Genomic DNA, 21,244 nt, shown 5'->3' on the forward strand with positions numbered 1-21,244 from the left:
CTTGGGCGTGTCACAGGCATGAGAACCGCCAGACAGGAGGCTTGAAGGTTGCAGTGGTCGAGATGTTCTGCCTCCAGCTGGGCAACAGAGTAAGACTCTGTTTCAAAAAATAAAAGAAAAAATACCATTTTGATTTGGTGGCACTTTAAGAACTAGAGCCCACAAGCAACACTTACATGTTCAAAGTCTCTCTCAGCTTTCCAGCTATCAATTTATCAAAATTCTCTCCTGCACTTGTGAACTGTGGCACATCATCTTCTTTTTCTTTGGAATAGATTCCTAAAACAAGGCCCTGGGAATAAGCAAAAAACATAAATAACATAGAATTAGAGTAGATCCCTTAGAGGGGCTCAGGAGTCCCCAGATTCCAGAAGGAACAAATAATTCCACACAAACCTTGTCCTCCCCAAGGACAGAAGAAAGCCAAAAAGGCAGCAGGAGCTGGGCTCAGCTACATGTGCACCTGCCGAAGTGTTTCAGATTCCTGCCAAAGCAAGACCCATCACTACCCGTCCTGGACATTGCCCTGGGTTTTTGTGCTCACTCGCGGGAGACAGCTTCACTTTCAAATAGAGCAGAAAGATGTTTTGTTTAAGAAAAATCCATTTAGAAAAATGGATTTGTTAAGAAAAATCCAAGTTAGACCCTGAAAGGAATCAGAACATGCCACTCCAAAATGTACCGCTTTGGCACACTGGTTATTTTGAGCTAAAGGCGCTTGAGAAACAGCAGGTGTAGAAGGGCTCTCTGACCTCCCTTTCTCCCTAAAAGCAGGTCATACAAATCCCCATGAGAAAGGTGATCTCCCTGTACCAGGAAAAGGAGAACATTCTTATCACCAGAAACGAAGTCAACACCAAAATGGACCTGTACAAATAAACCTACTGAACTTACCCTTATCTTCTATTAGTTCCCCCCCCCCCGCCGTATGATTTCCTAGTGATTATTCCACAGTTTACTAATCCAAGCCCCTTTGTCTTGTCACATCCCCACAATGTATTGTCCTTTGTTTAGAAAGGTATACAAGCTTTTGGGCCCAACGCTTCTTCAGGTCTTCATTTTCCTCTTGCAGACTCCCGTGTACACGTAAAAATAGTAAATAAAATCTGTATTCTTTTCTCTTAATATATCTTACGTCAGTTTTCTTAGGCCCAGCCACAGAACCTAGGAGGATAGAAGGAAGATTTTCCTCTCCTACAATACTCAAGTGCAAATCCCAGATATCCTAGGATGCCGTTCCAATCAAGGCAATGGCTGTGTCTCCCATCATAAGGACTGTTGCCACGTAAGGACTGCGGTCAACACAGAGGCTGTAAGAGAAGTACCAACTTCCTAGAGAGGGTAGAAGCATTCTGCTAAGCACTTAGCGGCTCACTCCCTTCTTCTCCTTTGCAAGTCCCAGGTCTCAAATACCAGAAATGAGGAAGTAAACCTAGTAATACTTAGTATTTACTTTTGCACGGCAATTTATGACTTTAAAAATGTTTCGTCTGCCTGACGGCAATTCTGCGAGGTGGAAAGAACAAGTAGTCTCATTCCCTCTTGATCGATAAGGAAACTGAAACCTAATTTGACAAAGGAGCTCCTGTGTAGTAGGACTGAGTGAGAATCCAGATGTCTTCCCACCCATCAGTTGGTCTTTCCACAAAACCACACAGACACTCAGAATAGTGACCTCTCGGTCTTTTCCACCCAAGACAACAGCCTTCCTTGGCATTATTAACTCTGCCAGGTTCTAACTTTCCTAAGATTGTTCACTCCCCGGGAATCAAGCCAACTGGGCAACTGTTATCTGGGTAGGCTGTGGCACAGTACTGGAGACAGCACTGGTCAGGCGACTGGTCCCTCAGCCACTGAGATACCTGCAGGAGGCTGGAGCTCAAGCTCCACCTAGAACGTTCTTCTGCAGGGACAGTCATCTCTTTCTGGTGCTCAGGTGTGACTCCCAAGCTTGTGCTGGTTCCGAGAGTCATTTCCCTTCCAGATCCTTCACATCTGACGAGCGACCTTCGTAATTTTTTGGAGTTCACTTTTCTTCTGGAAGGTGCTCTTAATTCTGGGAAATGTGGGTCTCTCTGCAAAGCCCTTTTCTCTAGAGAGACATGCATTTCCTCTAGAAACCCTTCCAAACCACTTAACTCCCTGACCTTTCACTTCCGCGGGGGAAAGAGCCCTGTGACTCTGAGACCTCAGAAACCCTTTCACCTTGGCAAACTCCCCCAAGCTCGGGTGGGGGCCCCACCGCTGCGTCCTTCCCCGGGTTACTGCGAGGACCGCGGGTGACAACCGGAGCAAGCGCGCGGCCGAGCGGAGCCAGGTAAAGGGCAGCTACAGCCATCACCCCCTCGCCCCAAACGGGAAGCGTGCCCTCAATACGATCGCTGGGGTCCTCAGCGGCCTAGGCCGATCCCCGCAAGGAGAGAATTTTTCTTTTAAACTGATTTTTGCAACTTGGCGTGGACGCCCCGCACACCGCAGCTTCGACCCGCCCAGCAGCCCAGTCGCCCACGGGCATGGCCCCAGCATCGCACCGAGAGCGAGCCGCCGCCTCTCACCTTCGTCATGTCTGCGGCGGAGAGATCCCGGCTCCCGAAACGTCTCACCGCCAGACGTCGGACGACAACTCGCCCCGCAGCCGGAAGAGGCAGCAAGAACATCTTGTCGGCTCAGCCCCTCGCGCCGCCCTCCAGCGAGCACGTGGAGAGCGGTGGGCGGGCGCGCGCCTGGGGGCGTGGCTTTCGGGGTGCAGACGGCGCACGCGCGAACGGGCTCGGGCGCCGGGCGAGCGGACTTGCGTCTGGGGGGTGGGGCGGATGGGCAGCACCGGCCGACTGGACTGTTGGGACCAACCCGCGGCTGTTGAGGGGACTCAAGGGTGCTCCCGCAGTCGTGTGCGCGTGCGCATGCGGGCGGGGGCGAAAAGGCGGGGCTTCCGGACGCGGTTTACAGTCCCGGGACGAACGCGAAGTAGAGGGGCGGGACCGAGAGGGTGACGTCACACGATGGGTGGGACGGAGGCGAGGCGAGCTCTGAGAGCGGGCGTGGGCGGAGCGCTGGGCAACTCCCGGGAAATAGGAACTGAGTGCCAGAGCTTGTTCTCAAAGTTGCTGAATAGTAAGACACTCCTACTGAGTTTTCGTTTTTTTGTTTGTTTTGTTTTTTTGAGTCGGAGTCTCACTCTGTCGCCCAGGTTGGAGTGCAATGGAGTTATCTCGGCTCACTGCAGCCTCCGCCTCCCTAGTTCAAACGATTCTCCTGCCTCATCCTCCGGAGTAGCTGGGATTACCGGCGCCTGCCACCACGCCCAGCTAATCTTTTTTTTTTTTTTTTGAGGCGGAGTCTCCCTCCTGTATCCCTGGCTGGAGTGCAATGGCGCGATCTTGACTCACTGCAACCCCCGCCTCCCGGGTTCAAGAGATTCTCCTGCCTCAGCCTCTCGAGTAGCTGGGACTACAGGCGCCCAACACCACGCCCGGCTAATTTCTGTATTTTTAGTAGAGACAGTGTTTGGCCATCTTGGCCAGGCTGCTCTTGAACTCTTGACCTCCGGTGATCCATCCGCCTCAGCCTCCCAAAGTGCTGGGATTACAGACGTGAGCCACTGTGCCCGGCAAATTTTTGTGTTTTTAGTAGAGGCGAGGTTTCACCATGTTGGCCAGGCTGGTCTCGAAATCCTGACCTCGTGATCCGCCTGCCTTGGCCTCACAAAGTGCTGGGATTATAGGCGTGAGCCACCGCTCCCGGCCTGCTGTCATAATATTCTTAGTTATAATATTTGCAAAGGTGGTTTCATTCTTATTGTCTGTTTCCCCCCAGTCGTCTAGGGAGCCATGCCTTTTTCATCTCTGCATAGCGAGTACCTAGATCTAGCATTTAGACTGTCCCTGGAACCAATACAGGGTGCTCATAATATGTTTGAATGAATTCATGATCAAGGTCTAGTGCAGGTAGCATCTATAATTAAAGAACAGGATGGGTGCTATGTGTGGCTTTCAGATAATAGAAGCAAAAACAAAGAGAAAGCTTGAAAGGAGCCAGCAGAATGAGAATGCTATAGATGATTGAGGTGGAGATCTGAGTCAGGAGAATGTGTGGGAGGGTGCTGGCTTGGCTTGGGGGTGGAGAGATCAGGCCTGCCTGGAATAAGAGGTAGTTATACAAAGAGAGTGATGCTGGATTAAAGGGAATCTTGAAAGGCAGGAAGAGACGTTTAGTTTGGATGTTGGAGTCAATAGACAGTCTTTGTAGAAGCTGGTGGGGTGGGGTGGTGAAAGCTATTTATGGTTGATAGACACTGGAGTCAAGGGTGGAGAAAGACTGAGCAGTGCTGGGAAGAGTGGTGCCTTAGTGAAAACCAATGCATCATCCAGAGAAACCCTTTTCTTAGAGACAGGGTCTGGCTCTATCGCCCAGGCTGGAGTGCAGTGGCACGATTGTAGCTCACTGTAAACTTGAAGTCTTGGGCTCAAGTGATCCTCCCACCTGAGCCTCCCGAGTAGGTGAGACTACAGGCTTGTGCCACTAGGCCTGGCTTTTGTTTGTTTGTTTGTTTGCTTTTAGTAGAGATGGGGGTCTCTCTCTCTTGCTCAGGCTGGTCTCGAACTCCTGGGCTGAAGTGATCCTCCCACAACAGCCTTCCAAAGCACTGGGATTACAAGTGCACACCACCTTGCCCAGCCCAGAGAAACTGTTGAGGAAATTCCTTTGGGTTATCTTACTCAGATTCTATGGAAGCTTTTTCACAACTCTGTAAATTGCAGACAGTTATGAGATGCAGTCAACTCTTGTCTATAGATATGTAAGTGCTATCCTGTCCAGTTGATATGCATTCAGTTTCTGAATCTCATTATTTACGGTTGACACCTATTATCAGGAGCAGAAGTCCAAGTGCAGTCAAGAATGGGACAGAACAATGATTTACTCACACAGAGAAGAGACAGAGCAGAAGCAGCTTCAATAGTGGGTGTTGGTCCCCCATGGCCAATGGGTCCCCCTGCAGCAGACACAGGGCAATTGGCCTCCATGTACCTCTCTTGTGCTATAGCAGCATGACCCTTTGACACCCCCGCCCCTGCCCTGACTACCTACACTCACCCCACCAGCAGAGTGTGAAACACTGAGAGCTGGGGAGTGTGTCTGAAGGTCGTTGATGCGCACACTGCACACACTGAACACCTTGAGCCATGTTTCTGTTGTGCTAAAATGGAATGTTCACTGTCTACATTGCCCTGGTGAGACAGGGGTGCCACACCATTCGCAGGCCACATGTCCTTTCATCAGTGACTGTGTGAGTGGGATGGTCCATTGTTCAATGGCTCCATGTCCCTGTGGATGACAGGGTGCGTGGAAAGTCCATCATATTCCATGGAAGTCAGTGGTGCACGCCTGTAATCCCAGCTACTTGGAAGGCTGAGACAGGAGAATTGCTTTAACCCGGGAGGTGGAGGTTGTAGTGAGCCAAGATCATGCCATTGCACTCCAGCCTGGGCAACAAGAGCGAAACTCTGTTTCAAAAAAAAAAAAAAAAAAACCAAAGATCCACCCATTGTTGTATTGCTTGGACAATGAAAGAGGTTCCTTGGTCAGAGTGAAGTCTCTTGGGGTATCCAAAAACATAAGTTCTTTTCAAGGGCCCCTATGGTAGCTATAGCATCCATAGGACAGACTGGAATGGCAACACCATAGCCTGAGTAGGTGTCAGTGGCAGTGAGGCACCAATGGGGCCCATGGCTAGGGGTCAAGGGTCCAATGAGGTCAACCTACCAGACTTAGGTGTGTCCTAGTCCTCAGTTTATGTGCCCTAATTTTCCTCTCGAAACAATTTAGGCCCATTGGCAAGAATCACAAGATTGTACTGCATCCTTAGTCTCATCTTTCAGGATCATCCCTCAGGCCTTGGCGCCTTCTTGTGTCTGTGGCGGACTTCCATGTCTAGTGGGTTGATGTATCAAGCAGGCGGTTGTCACTCATAGGGCATAAGCTTGATTGGCGAGAGTTTCATTCATGATCTATCTCAAAAGGCCGTTTTCTATGAGCATCCACGTGAGTGACATATATTCATCCTTCCCAGTCAGCAAGCTGCTTCCATAGTTCTTGTCCCCACGTGGGGGATCTCTCAGTAGTGCAGTCATTCAGCTGCCATTCCCCAATCACATGTTAGACTTTTGGCAACATCCCATGAGTCAGTGAAAAGTAGCAAGGTATAGTGGTAGGTGTGGCCTGTGTGGTCATCACCATTGCACACAGTTTGGCCCATTAGGGAGAACATTCATATCCAGTCAAGTCAAAAGATGACCATCTGCTAGCCAGATGGTAGCCACAAGCCAGGGCACCCCATTTGCTTTGTTTCGAAGACTCATCAGTAAACCATGTCATACCATTGGCAGGTACATCTTTGAATCCTGGACCCCAGGTCACCACTGGAGGGGCAAAGCATTAACAGTGGGTCTCTTCATTCCTTTTGCTAAGCTGGCTGTTTGTTTATGGCGGATTTTAGTTCCTGTGGTCCTGGCTGGGCCTGATCTTGGATGTTCCGTTTCCATTTGCTAATTAAGCTCTATTGAGCCTATGCAATTTTATTGATAGGATTCATAAACACGAAAGTGAGAATGGGCAGTTTAGGTCATAGCATCATACGCAGCGCTCTGGCTATAGGATGCTCAGCCTCCACCAGTGCCCAATAGCAAGCAAGGAGCTGCTGTTTGAAAGGGGTGTATCTGGTGGCTGCCTCAGGCAATTATATGTCAAAGATTGGAGAGGCTGGTGTCCTCTAGTGGCAGTTTCCTGCTGCCACAGACTCCAATTGGCATGTGTGGATTTTGGGGTCACCAGCAGTTCTGTGGGGCCAGCAGGTTCCAAAGGCTGCAAAGGCAGTGTGTGGTCCATGGTTTATTAAACAACTTCCAAGGCTACTGCTGCAAAGGACCCTGTTTCAACTGGCCTCATCCTTAACTGTGCCATTTGGCCTGAGACATTTGCGTCTATATTGTCCCTTTATCGAACAGATGTGCCAGCCAGGCTGCGTGAGACTTCCCTGGCATTCGTCCATATTTGTCCTTCCATTTTTGTGTTTCATTCTCAGAGAAGGACCTCATTTCCACAGTTCTGTTTTCAGCAGTGCCATTGGTGGTTCTGTGTTGAGTGCAAACGGATCTTATTTGAGGCCAGCAAGTGACTGGGATAGGTGAAACTCTCTGCACTAGGGGCTCCTCCCACTTCCCTCTGACATTGTCTGTGGCCCCTGGGACACCATGGGAATATCACCCTGTGATCAGAGGGAAGCCAGCCTCCCCTGCCCCTCTACACCCCAGAGAGTCTGCAACACCATGGGGCAATGTGGCTGACAAGCCCTTGCATTTCTACCCCATCATGATGCGTCTCATAGAGACTTGCTCACTGAGCCAAACTGTCAAGCAAGTGACATCTGTTGCCTATTATCAGGAACAGAAGACCCAGCCCTTCCGCCCACTGCATTCTGGTGTCTGAGTCACCAACGGAAACACAACACAGTTGAACCCTGAATGGAACAGTGCTTTACTCACACAGAGAAGAGACAGCAAAATTGGCTTCAATAGTGGATGCTGGTCCCCCATGACCACTGAGTCCCCTCACAGCAGACACACCCCCCCCCCACCTGTTTCATGCAGCAGCAGAAGGACCCTGTCTCCTCCCTGCCCCTGTGGGGTCTAAAATACTGATAGCCAGAGGCATCCCTGAGGGCCATTAACACACCTGCTTAAACAGGACAAAGGAGCACACATTGAGCCTGAAACGGGGAAAGACATTCCCGCACAAGGTGATAAGCGGGGCCCAGGCTGTGTGGGCTCTTTGTCTCTGTTTTTGTTGAGACGAGTTTCGCTCTTCTTGCACAGGCTGGAGTGAAATGGCGCGGTCTTGGCTCACCGCAACCTCCACCTCCCGGGTTCCAGCGATTCTCCTGCCGCAGCCTCCCGAGTTCCTGTGATTACAGGCATGCACCACCACACCCGGCTCACTTTGTATTTTTAGTAGAGATGGCATTTCTCCATGTTGGTCGGGCTGGTCTCGGACTCCTGATCTCAGATGATACGCCTGCCTTGGCCTCCCAAAGTGCTGTGATTACAGGCATGAGCCACCACGCCCGGCCAGGCTCTTTGTCTTCTCTTTTATCTCTTAGGAAATGTTCCAGGCCCTTTTTTTTTTTTTTTTTTTTTTTTTTTGAGACACGGAGTCTTGCTCTGTCGCCTAGGCTGGAGCACAGTGGCACAATCTTGGCTCATTGAAACCTCCACCTCCTGAGTTCAAGTGATTCTCCGGCCTCAGCCTCCTGAGTAGCTGCGATTATAGACATGCGCCACCATACTTGGCTAACTTTTGTATTTTTAGTAGAGATGGGACTTTGCCATGTTGGCCAAGCTGGTCCCAAACCCCTGACCTCCAATGATCCGCCCGCCTCGACTTCCCAAAGTGCTAAGATTACAGGCGTGAGCCACTGTGCTGGTCCCAGGCTCATTTTTATGTGGCTAAGGAGGGGGTCAAAGGGCTGTGTGAATGAGGCTGCCTTTCCCAACATTTGGTGCATAGTTTCCATCCTCAAGGTCTGTGGTTGCTGCCATGTCAGCTAGGCAGGAAGAAGGGGAAAGACCAATGGCACCCACCCAGTTGAGTCATGCCCTTTCAAGAACGCTTTTCAACAACTTCCGCCTACATTCCACTGGCCATCCCTGTCTGGAAGGAGGGCTGCTATCCTGAATAAAATCTGGGTTCTAAAACTAGAAAAGAAAGAAAGTCTCAGTTAGGTGCAGTGGCTCATGCTTGTAATCCCAGCACATTGGGAGGCCGAGGTGGGAGGATCGCTTGAGCCCAGGAGTTCAAGGATGTAGTAAGCTATGATTGTGCCACTGCACTCCAGCATGGGCAACAAGAGTAAGACTTTGTCTGGGATGTCGGGGAGAGTGGTGGGAGGAGAGAGAGAGAGTGTGTGTATGTGGATATTGTCTAGGCAACAAGCAATTTCTGCCCATGTAGTAATTACTAGTCATCTCACAGGTCAAGGCACAAATTTAGTTCCCCAAAGAAACATTTTCTTGATGCCTGCACCTAGATCAGGTCCTCTGTGTCTATGATTTTTAACCTCTCATACTCTTTTTTCTTTCACGGGGCTTATTGCCATGCCAATTAAATCATTCTCATGGCCCTTCCAATACCCTGTGGCCCATGAGGACAGGAACCATGTCTATCTTATTCACCATTGTATTTCTAGTGCCTGCTCTTGCCACTGGCACATAGTAGGTGCTCAACAAATATTTGTTGAATGAATGACTGAAAGGGTTTTCATTTAGTACCTGGCATTTTACTATAAGGAAGGGGTCCGAAACCAATGTTTCAGGCCTCTCCATCATCCTGCCACCTGTAGAATGCAGATGTAGTAGAATGTAGATGCTGTGAATGGAGCTTCCGGAGCTATCTTGGCCTGTGAAGACAAAGCCACACCCTAGGGATGGTGGAGTAGACAGGGGAGGGAGCCTGGGTCCATAGTGGCTTCATGGACATTCTATACAAGTCCTGGACAGCAAGCCCACACTTCTTTAATGCGAATGTGTAAGTCATGGTGCATTTCAGTCACTGTTGATTTGGGCTGGCTGTCACATGTTGCCAACTCTAACCTTCATAAATCAGTGAGGTTCAGAGGTACAAAGTATCTTCCCCAAGGCCAAGCTACAGTTCTCAGAGCAGGGATTTGGACCTTGGCCTGTTGAGCCCTAGGGTCTGTACCTTTAACCCTTAAGTTACAGAACTTCCAGAAATCTCAGAAAAAATTGTGTTGACATTAAAGCAGCAAATAGAACTTTGCACTTGTCATGAGTAGTAGGGATTACTCACTGGACTTTTCCATACCACTTTATAGCAAGGCTCAGAAAGAACTGTTGTTCACATTCTTTTTTATCTTTTTTATTTAAATAAAGCTACTGAACAACATGAGGCTCTGCCTATGCCTACATTAAAGCGGCTTGACAATCAACGACTTGACGGTCTTACTCTCTTTTCATCATGTTATTATTAGAGGCAAATATAATTGCTCCTTGGCCTTTTAGCTAAGATCCAGTGTAGAGCCAAGTACAGTGTCTGCTTCAATGTATGTTTAATTAGTGAATGATAGATTTCACTGCAACAAATGGAGGGTTTCTTTAGCTCTAACCCATTAGTGAATGGAAAAGCAACATAAGCAAATACAATTACCTAATCATGTTTGTTTTCTAATAACTGCCTATATTTTGAATTTCAGTCTTGCACTAGAATATTAGTTCTTTTCCCCAGGGGGAGAAATTCTAAACTCTATCCAAAGCAAGTTGAGTGTTAGAATTTGGATCAATTTGGGGGGCTGTGAAGGCAACTGATTTGTTCTTCAGCAGAGCAGTGATCAGGTAATAGAACTATCTGTGGAGGAAGTAGAGGACACTTCAATTCCTGGACAATTAAACTGTCTGTAAAGCACATGTGCCTGATTTCCTGTTTGATGAATTCAGTTAGTTTTGTGAATTTTTTTAAGTTAAATGTGAGGATTAATGTTATTATTTTACTAACGGTAGAATGGACTTGTAAGTGAAAAGAAACTCAATAATTATTTAACTTTGCAATTGTTCTTATTCCATATGAGGAAAATCAGTTTTTTAAAAAATTTGAGTTTCATCTTTGGTTTAGTGTGTTTGGTCTTTTTAGATAAGTATAGAGCTGGAAAGAAATATTCTGGACTTTTTAGAAACTTAACTGCTAAATATGACCTGTACTTGGTACAATATTTAGATGTTAAAGCTAGCTTATTATTATTTTTTAAACTTTTAGGTTCGGGGTACCTGTGCAGGTTTGTTACATAGGTAAACTGTGTGACACATGGGTTTGGTGTACAGATAATTTTTGTCACCTGGGGAATAAGCATATGTATTTTTTCTGATCCTCTCCCTCCTCCTATCCTTCATCCTCAAGTAGGCCCCAGTGTGTTTTTGGCCTTCTAGTACCCCATGTGTTCTTTTTCACACTAGCTTATCTTAATACCCCTTTAAGACTTTTCGGGAGGGGTTGAAATCTGAGCCAATGCTGAGTCAATGTGTATTTTGACCTTCTTACTTACATGCATCGGAGGCCAACCTGTTGAACATCCCTTCATCATCACTGGCCAAGGAGCATCTATTGCATATTTTCCCCTCATCCTTGTTTTAATGCCACTTCCTAGTCTAATTTGTTGCCGGTAACAAATACCAGCATTTGTTAATGTTGTTTAAATCAATACGATTGCACTGTATATTACAAATGCTGAATAAACTCATGGCTATGTACAAATCGAAGTTTAGTGTTTTAAAATAATATGTGTGAAACTTTGAAATTTGTTTTAATAAAACAGTCCTCGAAGATGTATTTCAATTACAAGGAATCTCAGGCCGAGTGTGGTGACTCACACCTGTAATTCCAGCACGTCGGGAGGCCTAGGAAGGAGGGTTGCTTGAATCCAGGAGTTTGAGACCAGCCTGGGCAACATAGTGAGGCCCCCGTCTCTACAAAAATAAAAACAAAAAAATTATCCAGGTATGGTGGTGTGTGCCTATAGATCCAGCTACTCAGGAGGTTGAGATGGGAGGATCCCCTGAGCCCAGGAGATCTAGGCTGCACTGAGCCATGACCATACTACCGCACTCCAGCTTGGGTGACAGAGTGAGACCGTGTCTCTCAAAAGAAGAAAAAAAAAGAAAAGAAAAGAAAAGAAAAAGGAAGGAATCTCATGTGCAAAGATCATTGGCAAATTTATCTCCTGAGTGAGATCATAACAGCTACTACTATATATTAGGTATCTACTAAGCACAAATAAAGACTGAACATCTTTTTTTGTTGTTGTTATTTGTATCCATTTATTATTTTTTTTAAGAGGGAGTCTCGCTCTGTTGCCCAGGCTGGAGTGTAGTGGCATAATCTCGGCTCACTGCAACCTCTACCTCCTGGGTTCAAGTGATTCTCCTGCCTCAGCCTCCTGAGTAGCTGAGATTACAGGCACCCACCACCATGCCCAGCTAAATTTTGTATTTTAGTAGAAATGGTGTTTCACCATGTTGGTCAGGCTGGTCTAGAACTCCCGACCTTAATAGATCCACCTGCCTCGGTCTCCTAAAGTGCTGGGATTACAGGTGTGAGCCATGAACATCTGTTTAACATATGGTTTTTTTAAAAAAACATTGATCTATTTCTCATCTCTTTGTCTTTTTGTTTATGAACTTCTTATTTCTGGTACGAAATATTTTCATTTCCCAGAGCTTGCTTTTCTCATCGATGCAATACTTGCTATTGTCTTTCCGTGGATATTAATTACACTTTATCTGAAGGGTTTTTTTACTGCTCTCTGAATTGGCCCTGTTTGTTCTGACTTCTGATTTCTTCTTTGTTTGTTTTGGTCTCTCACTTTGATGTTGGCAGGATTTCTTCCAATGCCTGGTGATCTTTGACTGTTGAATAAGTGGGGGACTGGGGGTGGGGAGGGGGGAAGGGTTGAAAAAGTAACTATGTTAGTACTACGTTCACTTAATAGCTTTCCAGGTGATGGGATCAGTTGTACCCCAAACCTCAGCATCATTCAATATACCCATGTAAAAACCTGCACCTGTGCCCCCAAATCTAAAATAAAAATTGAAAGTATCAAAAAACAAAAAAGCAGACAAACAAAAAGTGAGGACTGAAAGGCCAAATGAACCTCTTCGTGCTCATGGGAAGGACCTGATAATTGGGGTTTCTTTAGGTATTACCTTGGCGTGATTAGGTGGGACTCCATCATTTCATTGGGACATCACCAAATGTCAAACTCTACAAGCCTTTTCTCTTGGGCTTCCGCTTTCCCCTAAAGGGGATCTTTCAATTGCCCGTCTGTCTTAATAGCCTGACTGCTAGTTTTTTTGGGAGCAAATCAGGAGAAATATATCTGGGGTCAGATAATCCAGTCTGTAGCTTTTCATTTAATTTCACTATTTTCTGTTAGGTGTCTCCCCCTCCCTGACCTGGGTCTGGGGCCCCTAAATCTGGAGTATCTCTGATTCAACCCCTTTAGAAAGAAAATCTAGTCTTCTAATAAGTTATGAAAAAGTGCATTTACCTGGGGGAAGGTAAATAAAACATGGGTAAAGACCTGAGATATTATTTCGTGTTTCTGTTTATGTTTTCTTCCTTCCTGTGTAATCTGGTCTCAGGATTGCTTTGTCGATTAAGAATTAAGAGGATGTTCTCAGTGTAACTGTATCACAGACTGCATAATGTATTCCTCCTCAGATTACTGGGGTGGAATTTCGGCATGTGTGTCCGTTCATTTATTCAGCAAATATTTATTGAATGCCTGCTTTGTTTCAGGCAGTGCTCTAGACAGTTGGGGATACAGCAGGTGAGCAAGACGAGCAAGAGTGTCCTGAGGTACAAGGGCCCCAGCGTTGATCCATTCACTTCATTCCTTCACTTACTCCTGAGCCCAGCATTTTATCTATTTGCTTAATTCCTTCACTTACTCCTGAGCCCCAGCATTGATCTATTTGCTTCGCTCCTTCACAATAAATACATTGAGGACCTACTATATGGCAGGTAATGAGATAGGCACACAGGGGTATAAGATAAACAAGGGACGCAGTCTCCGCCTTTACTCAGCACATGGTGCAGCAAGGAAGAAAGACAATTCAGCAGCGTGAGCTGAGCACAGCATGTGAGAGGGGAGTTCACAGGGCTCCAAGAGCACAGAGCAGAAGGCTCTTACCTAATTCATGAGTCAGGAAAGCTCTCCCATAAAAATTAACACTAAAGCTGCGACCTGAACGACAAGCAAAACTGATACAGGTGAGGAGAGAAGGTGAGTGAAGGGCTTGAGGAAAGGCAGAAGAAGGTGGCTGGTCTTTCACGGAACTGGAAGAAGGTGGATGTGGCTGCAGTATAGATAGTGAAGGGAAGATGGAGCTGGACAGGTGAGCAGGGTCCAGTGGTTGAATGCTTTTGTGGGCCACAGGATAGAGCTGATGGTGGCTTGTCCTATATGGGGCTGAAGCAGAGAGAGGTGGAAAATTGCTATGCTGCTTGGAGGGTAGGATCAAGATGACTTCGTGAGGGACTGGATCTGAAGTGAGGGAAAGGGGAAATTTAGAGACGACTCCTAAACTTCTAGTTTAAGCAACAAGTTGGGTATCCTGCTTTCAACTGAGATTGAAGACCCAGGAGAAGAAGCAACTGTAGTGAGGGTAATGAAGGAGGCAGCAAGGAAAACAGCTCCATTTTGCACAAATTGAGTTTGAGGAACCCAAGGATATCCAAGTGGAAAGATGCAATAGGCAACTGAGTATATGGGTCTGGAGAGCAGGCAAGTCGTGCTGGCTAGTGATGCCAATTTTGTAAGCATTAGCATATAGCTAGAGTAGAATGTGCAGTCTAGGGAAGGTGATGTGTTTTGTTACTGTTTCGCTTTGGTTTTTGTTTTGAGACAGGGTCTCACTCTATTGCCCAGGCTGCAGTGCAGTGGCGCGACCTCAGCTCACAGCAACCTCCATCTCCTGGGTTCAAGCGATTCTCCTCAGGCTCCCAAGTAGCTGGGAATACAGGCATGTGCCACCATGCCCAGCTAATTTTTTTTTTTCAGTAGAGACAAGGTTTCACCACGTTGGCCAGATGGTCTCAAACTCCTAACCTCAAATAATCCACTCGTCTCGACTTCCCAAAGTGCTGGGATTACAGGCATGAGCCTCTGTGCCCGACCAAGTGATGTGTTTTTGTTTGGTGCACAGCGATATGCTTACTTTTTAAAACTTTTTTTTTTTTAATTTCCAAAAAATTATTGGTGGCCGGGTGCAGTGGATCACACAGTCAGTAGTTCAAGACCAGCCTAACCAACATGGTGAAACCCTGTCTCTACTAAAAATACAAACTTAGCCGGATGTGGTGGTGTGCACCTGTAATCTCAGCTACTCAGGAGGCTGAGGCAGGAGAATCTCTTGAACCCGGGAGGCAGAGGTTGCAGGGAGGTAGAGGTTGCAGTGAGCCAAGATCATGCCACTGCACTCCAGCCTGGGCAACAGAGCAAGACTCTGTGTCAAAAAAAAAAAAAAAAAATTACTGATTTACAGAAGGTTGGAAAGACAGTACAGAGAGATTCCACTTACTCTTCACTGGTTTTCCCCAGTGGTTACTTCTACGTCTAGCTAATTAGTGTAATATCAAAACCAGGGAAGGTGCATTGGTCTAAGGTGTTCATACAGTTAAATGTTCTTTTATCATTTGTGTAGATTTTTGTAATCACCACTGGTGTCAAGATACCAACCTATTCCATCACCACAAAGATCCTTCTTGAGCTACCCCTTTGTAGTCACACTTACTGCCTCACATCCCTAACCCTTGGCAACCTCAAATTTGTTCTCTAGCTCTATAATTGTATTATCTCTAGAATGCTATATAAGTGGAATCATAACGTATGTGAACTTGTTGAAATCTTGCACTATTGCCCAGGCTGGAGTGCAGTGGTGTGATCTCGACTCACTGCAACCTCCATCTCCCAGGTTCAATTGATTCTCCTGCCTCAGCCTCCCAAGTAGCTGGGATGTAGTGAACTTTTGAGATTGAATTTTTCACCCAGCATTTGCTCTTGAGATCCATTCAAGCTGTCATGTATACCAGTAGTTCACTCCTTTTTATTGCAGAGTATTATTCCATGGAATAGATGCATCACAGTTTTGTTTTGTTTTATTTTTCTGTCATTTACCTATTGAAGGACATTTTGGTTGCTTCCAGTTTTTGGTAATTCCCAATAAAGCTGCTATGACATTTGTGTACAAGCTTTCATGTGGAAATAAGTTTTCATTTTTCTGGGATAAATGCCCAGGAGTATAAATGCTGGGTCATGTGGTGTACGTTTGTACATTTAGTTTCTTTCTTTTCCTTCCCTTCCTTCCTTCCTTCCTTCCTTCCTTCCTTCCTTCCTTCCTTCCTTCCTTCCTTTCTTTCTTTCTTTCTTTCTTTCTTTCTTTCTTTCTCTCTCTCTCTCTCTCTCTCTCTCTTTCTCTCTTTCTCTCTCTGTTTCTCTCTTTCTTGTCTTGCTCTGTCACCCGGGCTGGAGTGCAGTGGCTCAATCTTGGCTCACTGCAACATCCACCTCCTAGCCTCAAGCAATTATCCTGCCTCAGCCTCCTGAGTAACTGGGATTACAGGTGCATGCCACCACAGCCAGCTAATTTTTGCATTTTTAGGAGACACGGAATTTCACCATGTTGGCCAGGCTGGTCTTGAACTCCTGGCCTGAAGTGATCCACCCGCCTGGGCCTCCCAAAGTGCTGAGATTACAGGTGTGAGCCACCGCACTCAGCCCCATTTAGTTTTTGAAAAATAAACTGTTGACTTCTTGCTGGCTGTCTTTCTGCCACCATCCTGGTCTCATGTTCCCTTCACTAAATGCCTGGTGAAGCCACAGAAACCATTCCTACTACAGAGCAGGAGTTGCCACAGCCCCAGCTGGAGACCAGGTCTGGAACAGAACCTGATGGTGATAAATCAGTACCAGAGCTCGAGGATCAGGATTCCACAGAGACACCACACAAACAGCCCAACTGGCAGCAGTAGCTGAAATCAATGAGTGTCAATCAGTAAAGCAAAACAGAGTTAGAGTGGAAAGAAGGCATGTAAGGCTATGTCCAAACTCGGTCTTCCGTAGATTACAGGGATTACTCCAGTCACTACTGGAAATCTAAGAATATCTTCTTTGTCATCACAAAACCAGATGTCTACAAGAACCCTGCTTCAGATACCTACGTAGTTTTTGGGGAAGCCAAGATCATGATTTATTTTTTTTTTTTTGAGATGGAGTCTCGCTTGTCGCCCAGGCTGGAGTGCAGTGGCCGCATCTCAGGCCTACCGCAAGCTCCACCTCCTGGGTTTACGCTTATTCTCCTGCTTCAGCTCTCGAGAAGGACTACAGGCTCTGCCACCTGCCCAGCTAGTTTTTTGTATTTTTTTGAGACGGAGTCTCGCTCTGTCAGCCCAGGCTGGGAGTACAGTGGCCGATTTCAGCTCACTGCAAGCTCCGCCTCCCCGGCCACGCCATTCTCCTGCCTCAGCCTCTCCGGTAGCTGGACTACAGGCGCCACACCTCGCTAGATTTTTTGTATTTTTTAGTAGAGACGGGTTTCACCTGTTAGCCAGGATACCCCGGGATCTCCTGACCTCGGGATCCTCGCCTCAGCCTCCCAAAGTGCTGGGATTACAGGCTTGAGCCAATAGCCCGGCCAGTTTTTTGTATTTTTTAGTAGAGACGGGGTTTCACCGTGTTAGCCAGGATGGTCTCGATCTCCTGACCTCGTGATCCACCCGTCTCAGCCTCCCAAAGTGCTGGGATTACAGGCTTGAGCCACCGCGCCCGGCCAGGATTTATCTTAACAAGCATGGTTAGCACCTGCCGAGACACAGCGTGAGCTGTCTCGAGCATTCAAGAAAACACATAGACTCCAACTGTACAAGAGGAGACTGGAGAGGAACAGGTTGATGATACAGGTGTGGAAGTTAAGGACGTAGTATTGGTCATGTCACAAGCAAATGTGTTGGGAGCAAAGGCAGTGGGAGCCCTGAAGAACAACGGTAATGATATTGTAACAGCTATTATGGAGTTAGCAATGTGACCTCCTGAAAATGACTTTTTTTCTGTGTTTCAAAAGAATAACTGCAACTTGGTTTGAAATTTGTACCTGTTTCTATCCTAAGTAAAATTATGGCTTCTTGTTGGAAAAATATTAGAATAAAATAAACATTCAAATTATGCAAAGTCCCACAATCACTGCACTCCCAGCCCAGGCGATTATTAATGGCTAACCACTTGCCTTTTAAAGAATTTCATTGGCTGGGCGTGGTGGCTCACGCCTGTAATCCCAGCACTTTGGGAGGTCGAAGCGGGCAGATCACGAGGTCAGGAGATCGAGACTATCCTGGCTAACACGGTGAAACCCCGTCTCTACTAAAGATACAAAAAATTAGCCAGGCGTGGTGGCGGGGGCCTGTAGTCCCAGCTACTCAGGAGGCTGAGGCAGGAGAATGGCATGAACCCGGGAGGCGGAGCTTGCAGTGAGTCAAGATCGCGCCACTGCACTCCAGCCTGGGCGACAGAGCGAGACTCCGACTCAAAAAAAAAAAAAAAAGAAGAATTTCTTGGTATTCTTCTGCTTCCAGAATAAAGGAGACTAATAATCTTTTCTCTTATTCTCACCTCTATCAGGTCTGGGACCTTTGTTTAATACTACCCTGGGCCAAGAGCAGTGGCTCACGCCTGTAATCCCAGCATTTTGGGAAACAGAGGCAGTAGTATCACTTGAGCCCAGGACTTGGAGACCAGCCTGGACAACATGGTGAGACTCCTGTCTACACAAAAAATACAAAAATTAGCTGAGTGTGGTGGTGCAAGCCCATAGTTGAGGCGAGCGGCGATGGCACCACTGTACTCCAGCCTGGGTGACAGAACGAGATTTTGTCTTAAAATTAAAAAGAATTATCTGCTGTCCCTGAAATGTAAGTGATGTAAGTGACTGTCCTGAGAAATGCTGGTACCTTTTTTTTTTTTTTTTAACTGCCAAGATCCTTTGTAAATGGGAACTCTTGTTTTCTTGTTTAGCAGTTTGCTCATCTATATATACTTTCAGAGACAAACTGTTCTCAGTATTGAGGATTAGAATAAACTCCTTTCTGTTTTTTTTTTTTTGAGACGGGTCTTGCTCTGTAGCCCAGGCTGGAGTGCTGTGGCCGGATCTCAGCTCACTGCAAGCTCCGCCTCGGGTTCCCGCCATTCTCCCTGCCTCAGCCTCCCGGAGTAGCTGGGACTACAGGCGCCCGCCACCTGCCCGGCTAGTTTTTTGTATTTTTTTAGTAGAGACAGGGTTTCACCGATGTTCGCCAGGTGCAGTCTCGATCCTGACCTGCGTGATCCGCTGTCTCGGCCTCCCCAAAGTGCTGGGATTACAGGCTTGAGCCACCGGCGCCCGGCCAGAATAAACTCCTTTCTCATGAGATGCTGGCAGAAAAAAACCCAAATGTATCATTACAGTTATCAATATGTCAAATGTATGCTTGCCACAATTTTTCATATGACAAAGTGATTTTTCTTTTTTATTTAATTCTAATTTGGTCCTCACTATTGGAGTTACATTTAAGTTCTTAACCATTCTGGTGCTGTATATTTTTTCGCTGCTCTTTTCTTTCTTTCTTTCTTTTCCTGCTTTCTTTCTTTCTTTCTTTCTTTCTTTCTTTCTTTCTTTCCTTTTTTTTTTTCTTTCTCTCTCTCTCTTTCTTTCTTTCTTTCTTCTCTTTCTTTCTTTCTTTCTTCTCTTTCTTTCTCTTTCTTTTTTTTTTCATCCCCATGAACACCAAGGAAGCTCTGTATATTTTCTGTGACAACGCCCTCAAACTTGTCTACCTCGGTAGCTCACAAATGCCAACTCTAAACCCTCAACTGGGGAATTCCAAACACACATAGCACACACACACATTCCTCTCTTGCTCTCTCTTTCTGTCTCTTTCTGGAGTCTACCTTCCTTCCTTCCTCTCCCTCCTCCCCCAAGAGATTCTGATTCACTTTTAAAAAGCTCACCAGGTAATTCTGACCATCAGCCAGGTTTGGAAACTATTGAGATAATTCTTCATATCTGTATGTGTCTATCTACCCATCCTGCTTTCCTTATTCCAGAAGAGATTTAAGGTGTTGACTTAATTAAATACAGTAATTTGGGAAACCATTTAAGAAAATAAAATATCAACAGTGGGTTTAATCTTTATCTTCTTTCTCATGATTTTGTATTTTTTCCAAGTTTTTAAAATATATTATTACAACGATAATTTTTAAAAAGAGTGAAACTTTATAGATACAAAATTGAGTTTGGGCAGGGTGTGGTGGCTCCTGCTTCTAATCCCAGCCCTTTGAGAGGCCAAAGCAGGCGGATCACTTTAGCTCAGGAGCTCAAGACCAGCCTGGCCAACATGGCAAAACCCCATCTCTACAAAAAATACAAAAATTAGTCAGGTGTGGTGGTGCATGCCTGTGGTCCCAGCGACTCGAGAGACTGAGGTGGTAGGATTGCTTGAGCCCAGGAAGTGGAGGTTGCAGTGAACTGAGATCGCGCCGCTGCACTCCACCGCATTCCACCTGGGGTGAGAAGTGAGACCCTGCCTCAAAAATAAATAAATAAATAAATAAATAAGTCCAGTCACTTGTCAGAGTTGCTGGGCCTGTGTATTATACTATTTTATACTTCATGAGTTATTAATCAAGTATAGTAATTTGATTTTTACAACCCTGCGTTGCCACAGAGGACCAGAGAGAAAACCTTTATGGCTGTGACCTTATAGGTTACTGGTAGGATGTAAGATCTCTAAAGTTTTTTTGTTTGTTTGTTTGTTTTGATGGAGTCTCGTTCTGTCGCCCAGGCTGGAGTGCAGTGGCGCGATCTCTGCTCACTGCAAGCTCCGCCTCCCGGGTTCACGCCATTCTCCTGCCTCAGCCTCCCGAGTAGCTGGGACTGCTACCACGCCTGGCTAATTTTTTGTATATTTGGTAAAGACGAAGTTTCACCATGTTAGCCAGGATGGTCTCGATCTCCTGACCTCGTGATCCGCCCGCCTCGGCCTCCCAAAGTGCTGGGATTACAGGCGTGAGCCACCGCGCCCGGTCAAGACCTCTAAAGTTCTAACAGTTTCTGTTTCCTAGGGTCCTGCAACACCCCCATGAGAAATAGCCGTCGTTATACTTAGCAACGTTATCTAAAATATTAAAAGGTATTTCCTTATTCAATTGGAACTTGAAACTGCAAGCATAGTGGAATCACAGAGTGACTGAGCTGAAAGAATCATTCAAGATTCCTTGATCCAACCAGCAGCCCCACACCCGCTAGGACATGAGTTTATGGTCAATAGATTGCTTCCCCCTAGTGGCAAAAGGTGGTCATGCCACTTCCATTTTTAGACGTTTAACCTTAGAATCATGGTTTAGAAATTATTTTGCACCATGGATTGCTTTGATATGGTTATTAAAACATATACCGTGTGATAGTATTATATAGTATCCATGGTAAAACTATTAGCTAATGCATTTAACAATCACAGCAACAATACCTAAGGCGGTCAAAGCTCATTACTTCTCTAATTTCTTTCTGATTTACTTAGGAAACAATTTATCCCTGATTTATAATATTCCTTCTAAGTCTTAAAGAAATGAATGTAATTCTGTAGTTATAAATAA

General features: G+C 46.2%; 1 protein-coding gene and 1 pseudogene across 1 annotated transcript in view; one reads left to right on the top strand and one right to left on the bottom strand.

Moving 5' to 3' along the window:
• Positions 1-2,909, bottom strand: part of LAP3 (leucine aminopeptidase 3) — a 31,598-nt gene extending 28,689 nt beyond the window's left edge. Inside the window, exons 1-2 of the mRNA XM_031664703.1 lie at positions 2,556-2,909; positions 177-292 (exon numbers count right to left, since the gene is read on the bottom strand). Coding sequence (XP_031520563.1) covers positions 177-292; positions 2,556-2,657 — 218 coding nt within the window. The 5' untranslated portion in view covers positions 2,658-2,909. The remainder of the gene's footprint in view (positions 1-176; positions 293-2,555) is intronic.
• A 13,375-nt stretch (positions 2,910-16,284) lies between these two features.
• Positions 16,285-17,948, top strand: LOC100997436 (annotated as a pseudogene).
• The last annotated feature ends 3,296 nt before the right edge of the window (positions 17,949-21,244 follow it).

This window comes from Papio anubis, chromosome 3 (assembly GCF_008728515.1).
Source record: "Papio anubis isolate 15944 chromosome 3, Panubis1.0, whole genome shotgun sequence".
Classification (NCBI taxonomy): domain Eukaryota; kingdom Metazoa; phylum Chordata; class Mammalia; order Primates; family Cercopithecidae; genus Papio; species Papio anubis.